The sequence below is a fragment of the Panthera onca genome, chromosome D4, assembly GCF_046562875.1.
Source record: "Panthera onca isolate mPanOnc1 chromosome D4, mPanOnc1 haplotype 2, whole genome shotgun sequence".
In the NCBI taxonomy this organism is placed as follows: Eukaryota; Metazoa; Chordata; class Mammalia; order Carnivora; family Felidae; genus Panthera; species Panthera onca.
The window spans coordinates 29,357,389-29,364,432 of NC_138351.1; the positions used below are offsets into that span (position 1 = coordinate 29,357,389).

At 44.3% G+C, this 7,044-nt stretch overlaps 1 protein-coding gene across 1 annotated transcript in view; it reads right to left on the reverse strand.

Moving 5' to 3' along the window:
• FBP2 (fructose-bisphosphatase 2) overlaps positions 1–6,223 on the reverse strand; it is a 31,109-nt gene extending 24,886 nt beyond the window's left edge. Inside the window, exons 1-2 of the mRNA XM_060609908.3 lie at positions 5,945–6,223; positions 1,183–1,345 (exon numbers count right to left, since the gene is read on the reverse strand). Coding sequence (XP_060465891.1) covers positions 1,183–1,345; positions 5,945–6,114 — 333 coding nt within the window. The 5' untranslated portion in view covers positions 6,115–6,223. The remainder of the gene's footprint in view (positions 1–1,182; positions 1,346–5,944) is intronic.
• Positions 6,224–7,044: the final 821 nt, after the last annotated feature.

The following is a 7,044-nucleotide window of genomic DNA, read 5'->3' on the forward strand; positions in this document are numbered from 1 at the left end:
TAAAATTACTTTTCCCTGACTTTCTGGTGACTTAATGCCCTAGCTTAAGCTATTTTTTTCCCCCTCTCTCACTGGGGGTGGAGATGGGCTAAAAAATGGGATAATCCATAAGTTTGGAAATTTCCCATTCTCCCTGTGGATAATTCAACTGAACCCATTCAATCATTCATGCATTCATTCAACAGATATCTTTTGAACATCTAGCATATGCTGGAAAATGTTCAAAGAACTGGTGTGGAAGTAGGCATAGAATATTCAAGAACCAGCACTAAGACCTGTATAGATCAGGCCAAATGGGGAAGAAAACAATAGATTAGATAGGAGAGATGATTGAGAGGCATGTAACAGTGGGAACTGAAAGTTGAAAATAATAGGTGTGATTTAGCTTAAATTGTGTGAGACAACAAGAGTAAAGTGCTTTGCACAGTCCCTGGTATAAGGTAGATGTTTCATACATTTGCTTTTACCTTTTTCATCCTCTCAGCTAATTATGAAGAAATGGTCTCCAACACCCAATATATAAAACAAGGCCCAGTCCCAGTATTTACTTTGTATCACAGCTGGACATGGGTTGAATTGTTGGCCACTAGCAAACCTCTGACATTAATGAACTGTTTTTGTGAAACCAGAGTAGCTACAGACCCTGCCTGGTCATGCCCTGCACTAACCAAGTTTGCCATTGTATTAAGGCAAGAGGGCACAATCTTTACAGTTTCTTTTCTATATTGGCTAACAGTTTGTCAGGAATGAAGAAATCTCTGATGAAACCAGAGCCCCTTGGAGAAGTGTGTGTTGGGGAGAGGGAGAATAGAAGTGGGGATGGGAAGAGTACAGGTCTGCTCTTCCCAGGAGCTCTAGTTTTTACTGGACTCGATGGTTTTGAAACCACAAAAAATGCAGCACTTGTTCCTGGCAAATGAAGACAAAACCCCACCCACTGAGGCATTTTCAGGAAATTACTCTTTACCCTGAATGAATCACCCCCCTGTTGTGGATTTTTTTTTCCACTAGACAGCGTAAGACTTCTAAAAAAGTATGCAATCTCCTCCCCCCCCCCCCCCGAAAATAAAAGTTAAGGAATAGGAATATCCCAGGAACTAAAGAAAAGCAACCAGATTCTTCCCAACTCAGTAGTACCATCTACTGGTGGCTAGGGGAACTGCATCCCGTCCCCACACGCACCCTCTTCTCCTTGGGGGTGATAATCGCGTCTTTATTCTCCTCAGAGACCAGGACACAGGTGCCGTAGGAGGACTGGAGCATGTTGATCACCAGAGAATTGGATAACACGTCCAGTTTCTTCACCTCATCCCCGGTCACGTTCACGCTTCCCGCAATTCCATACCTAAGAAGACGAAAGACTGAATGAAATTGTTAAGGGAATCCAAAACTCCATCAGAGAAGCCCAGATGGGGGTGGCGAGGGGGGGGGGGGGGGGGGCGCACCCGGGTGGCTCAGTTAGTTAAGCATGCCACTTCTGCTCAGGTCATGATCTCACCGTTTGTGCGTTCGAGCCCCACATCAGGCTCTTTGCTCTCAGCACAGAGCATGCTTCATTCGGATCCTCTGTCCCCCCTCTCTCTGCCCCTCCCCTGCTTGCACTTTCTTTCTCTCTCCCTCTCTCTCTCTCTCTCTCTCAAAATAAATAAACTTTAAAAAAAAAAAGGCCCAGACACCATTATTATAAGCCACTTTTCCCTTCATTGCTGCCAAATCTCCAATTTATACAGACCAAGTGCAACGTGTCTCAAAGCTGTGATTCTCAACCTTGCTTCCTTTACACCGTGAGGATATTGTCGTAGCCCCGTATTCTCCCAACAACGCTAACTGGAATTCAATCTTATAAAAATACAAACCTGCAATGGGCAGTGGGAGGTGAAGGGAAAGAGCCAATTCATAAAGTCAGACATGTTGCCATCATTACTAACCCCAAAACTAAAGGACCATGGCTTCCCAGCACAGGAATTTCAAGTATCACCCTCAAATAATGGCCTGGTGGACTGAATGAGAAATTTGCCCTGTGGTGGCTTTGCATTACTTAAGATGGAAATTTGGGGACAGACTTAACTAATTTAATTTTGTTCTTCATTACCATTTCAAGCGACGTAAGAAAAATTCTATCTAGCTTTATGTTTTAGAATATCAGTATGCAAAGGTCTCCTAACTTCCACCGTCATGGGCAGGGTCCTTCTAAAATACCAACAAGATCACTCTGGTCTCACCCAGAATCCCCAAGTTCCCCATGGTGGACTTAAGGCCTCACCAAGGAAGCCCTGTTCCCATGCTGGCATTGCCTCTTGTCCCACTGACCTCACTCAGCCAGTCTCAGCCTCTGGAATCCACTAGGCACACACTTGTCTTACGCCGACCCCTCGGTTGGCTGCCCCATCCCCGCACTCTTCCCGCCAAGAGTGGCATGGCTATACCCACTCAAGCCTTTTTCATCTCAACAGCCACAAAAGTCCTGTGGCCACTAGTACCCAGCAAGATGCTCCTCTCTTCTTCACCCTCACTTATGGTGTTCACTCCACAGGAATGCTGTCTGCCTACCATGAGCTTCTCCCTACTCTCCCTCCTGATCCATTCCAGAGGCTTCCTTGGCCCCAACACCACCAGGCACACCCCTGTCATCTTTCCACAGCAGTTTGTGATCTGTTCATGGGAATACCTTTCCTGGTAGATTATCTGCTCACTGAAGGCTAGAACAGTGGCTTATTATACTGGTTTCCATAGCACCCAAGGATGTGGTAAATGCTCAATATATGTTCACTGAATTATGAAGAAAGCATGGCAGGAAAATAATTTCTCTACATCCCCACACCTTTTTTAAAGCCATGTATTTGCTGAAGGAATCCTCGGGTGGCTCTAACAGGTAGCCCGGTTGAGAACCACTGATGTACCCTAAGCAGGGGACAATTCACTTCCCACCCTCTTCCTTGACTGACAACCTTCCTCCAGGTGCCCTTTACCCTTAACCCCCATTAGCACCCCTCCTTCCAGAAAGAATGGAAGCACATTCATAATGAGATCTGTCTGACACCTGCTCCAAGTTAGATCATGGATACAGCAGAGCTTTATAATCCACAGGACAATATCTTTTACTATTTTTTGAAAGCTTTACTGATAATTTTTGAATGGGATATTCTACCACTTTGGCAGAAACCCATGAAGATGCTTCCAGGAGAAGGATTCTAGCATTCCCTTCTTCCTACAGCAATGAACAGACAAAAGAGAAGAAAAAGCATGAACATTTTTTATCACGTTTGCATTCATTGAGCTTGTGCCTAAAATGTCTTCCCAAAAAGAGGAAGCAAAGAATGAGGGGCTTGAGGCTCCCTAGATGAAAAAAGGGGCAGGAGCATGTGAAAATCCTATTTTCAGGAGCAGAATTGTTCCAGGACAGAGAACGACCTTTTAGCAATATGAGAAGCAATTCCAGGGTCCTCTTAAAATAACCTCAGCATTTTGTTAGAAAGAAGGATTTTCCAGGCAATGGGCATCTCACACTGCCACTTTGGTGTTTCAGTGAAGGGTCAGGAGAAGGATGACATCTGAATTGGCAGAATGTGGGGCTTCTGCCAGCCTGAGGACCCCGGCCTCAGCCTCTGAGAAAATAGTGGATCCTGAAGTCTTGATTCCATGGGCTACACCTGCCACCTAGTGGACATTCAGCAGCATGGAACAGCCAGCGGGCAAATTTCCCCAGATCTAGGCTTGGACCCACTGTAATAATGAGCATTTACTGAGCATTTATTATGGATCTGGCGCTGTTGAAATTATCATCACATGGAGTCAATAAGCTTTACAACAATCCTATAAGTTAGGGGCTATTCCCATCCCCTCTGTTTTACAAATGGGGAACTGAGGTCCTAACAAGAGTAGACAGTCACATGGAAGGCAGCCAAGTTAAATGAACACATTATCCAGTTCCTGAGTCTACTTCATCTGGACACTCGACAACCACAAAGTTAGAGTTCTGAAGCCGCGTAGTACAACTGTACCACCGCATCCACTGCCTAGCTAAGCGTCCTGCACAGAAGATGAGCACATTAAGGCGGGTAAATAATACTGAAAAGCAGTGGAGATGCCCAGAAAATGGCTCTAAGCATAGCAGAGCCATATGCAGGGACAGGTGAAGTCACTACTTAGTGTCACTCAGCACAGCCCATCACCTGGTGGGATCAGGACAGAGGCAAATGGCTGTACCTCGTGTTCATAAAGACCGTTACAAGTAAAGGTTGGCCATTATTGGTCTATGAGGCAATACAGTTATAGCAATACACAGAGATCAGGGAGGGCCGATCATAATGCGTCTTTAAATTGGATGTCATTACTGGGTTACAAAACCTTATACGTTATAAATAAATCCTATAGTTATCTTGTGAGAATTACATCTTGTGATATAACGCTATCAAATTTTTGGTTCAAAAGTACTAAATTGTTAAGAATTACTATTTTAAATTATTAGACTTTATTTCTTCATTTGGGGGAATAATAATAATGGGCCCCTTCACCTTTGGAGAGGACCTTTGCTACAAAAAAAAAAAAAAATGGAAGTGCAAAGAAAGTCAGCTTCTTTTCAGCACAGACTTAAACTGGACTGTTGGCTGTGTGAACGTTAAGGAAAACCTCACTAAAATTGAGTCGGGAGGCCAGAAGGGGGAGCCCTCACACTGTAGCACTGGAGGTCATTGCAGGAAGTGTCAATTCCAGACTAACACAAAAATCCTCCGGGGAAAGAATCATCAGTTAGGGGCTCCTAGAAGGAAGGATGTACATTGCCTCTCCTGCAAGAAATTGACTTGCCAACTCAGCCAATAAGAAACCATTATGGCCCTGAACTCTTGCTTTTCACCAATGGACTTTGGTTCAAAACAGCTCCTGCCAATGTCCTCCTTCATAAAATAAACTTCTTCTCCTTTGTTAAACCAGCCTATGGTTTTTGGCATAGTTCACTTGTCCCATATTGTAATTCTCTTACTATTCCCAAATAAACTCATTTTTGGGGGGTAAAATAACTGACTTATTGGGGTATCTGGGTGGCTCAGTCCGTTAAGCTCAGGTCATGATTTCAGGGTCATAAGATTGGAACCCCACATTGGGTTCTGCACTGGGCTTGGAGCCTGCTTAAGATTCACTCTCTGCCTCTCCCTCTGCCCCTCCTCCTGCGCTCGCTCTCTCTCTCTCTCTCTCTCTCTCTCACAGTAAAATAAAATAAAATAACTGGCTTATTTTTTAAGGTCAGCAGCTGTGACATTCAGCAGCCATAGTATGAACTTGGCCTTCTTCTGTGTTTGGATAAAGTACTGAAGAGAACAAAGTGGAAGAATGCTCTTCATTTCCTCCTCCTGGACCCAGAACCTCCCAGCTTCCTGCACACCAAGTAGAGAAAAAGATAATGAGTCTCAGAGAAGAAATAAAAAATTGTTTTGAAAGCAAAAGACTCCTTCCCTCAGTAAGGACAGAGACGCAGGGCAGGAAGTCATTTTGTAAATGATTGCTAGCTCCTAACACAATGGCAAAGTTCATGGCAATAAAATGCTACTACCTGTAAAAATCATAAAGCAAAATCTCAAGTCCTATTTGCTGTTTCTTTGTGCCATAAGAAACAAGCTGGGATAATACAGTCTATGTTTTTAATGCAACCAGCCACTGAGCTTCTCATCGTTATAATACATGGCAACTGGAAAAATTATATATTTTTTTCTTCATACCATGTCTCCAAGTATTTCGTTCCTTTCTGGAAACAAGTCAAAGGCCCGTTTATCAACAGACAGAAACTTTAAAAGTGTCTTCCCTCCAGAGCACAGAGGCAAATAGCTTTTGACATGGTCGCCTGCCCAAGTGACCTGCACCTGTGGCTTTGCCCACGCCCCACCTGGGCCCGAATCCCTATACATCAGGGGCAGGTCTGTGCACCCACACCTACTCCCCCAGGACTCACAGGTGGGCCAGCCCGGCCTTGCGCACAGCCGAGGATATGGCTTTGATGGCTGTCAGCATGGAGTTCAGCAGCTGTGTGAGCTCCCCAGTCCCTTTGGCCTGACGCCCCTTTTCCATAACGTAGCGCGTCAGGGTGAGCATGTCCGTTTCAAAGGGGCTGCTGTCTGACATGGTGGCGGATAAGTGTTCAAAATCTTCTTCTCCTGGAAAGCCTTGTTTATCTCTGAAATCTGTGGCTCTTTGGTATCAGAGCTGGTTTGCGCTAGCCCTGCCAGGACCTTTAAGGAAAAAGTGCCCCAACCCACGTGATTAAGATAACTGGGCAAGCCCTCAAGGAAATCTCTCTGGCAAGGTTGATGTTGAAGGCTGCCAATGCACCATAAGCAAGCTGTAAATAGAATCAGGCAGCCCAGAAACACACCTACTTTCTTTTGATGAACCTTTTTATTTAAAGATCCTAAGAAGGAGCCATTTAGAAACTGGTGGAAGATGAGAAATCCAGCCACTAAAAAATGATCCCTAGAACCCTCTCATTCAAGGACTCAGAAGGATTCTTTGCATATATCTACTGTAGAATCCAGTTCCCCAATCACTCTAAGAGGCAGACTGGCAGATCTTACCTAGGGTATAGGTCACACAATAAAATATGGCAATCCTGGGACCTCTCAGCCAGGGGTCTTTTATATACTTTTGCAAAAGATGCTTTTTATTTCCAAAAAGACATATGCCTGAGTGGATATCCTTAAAAACCACCCAAATCTAGAAGAAAAAAATTACATTCCTAGCACAGTGCCTAGCATCAGGTTATTTTTATCAATTCCTTTAGATTTGCACATCTAATTCAAAAATACTACTTTCTTGGGATGCCTGGGTAGCTGAATTCGTTAAATGTCCGACTTTAGCTCAGGTCATGATCTCGCAGTTTATGAGTTCAAGCCCTGCTTCGGACTCTGTGCTGACAGCTCAGAGCCTAGAGCCTGCTTTGGATTCTGTGTCTCCCTCTCTCTCTGCCCCTCCCCCACTAGTGTTCTCTCTCTCTCTCTCTCTCTCTCAAAAATAAACATAAAAAATTTTTAGATACTACTTTCTTACTGAAAAGGA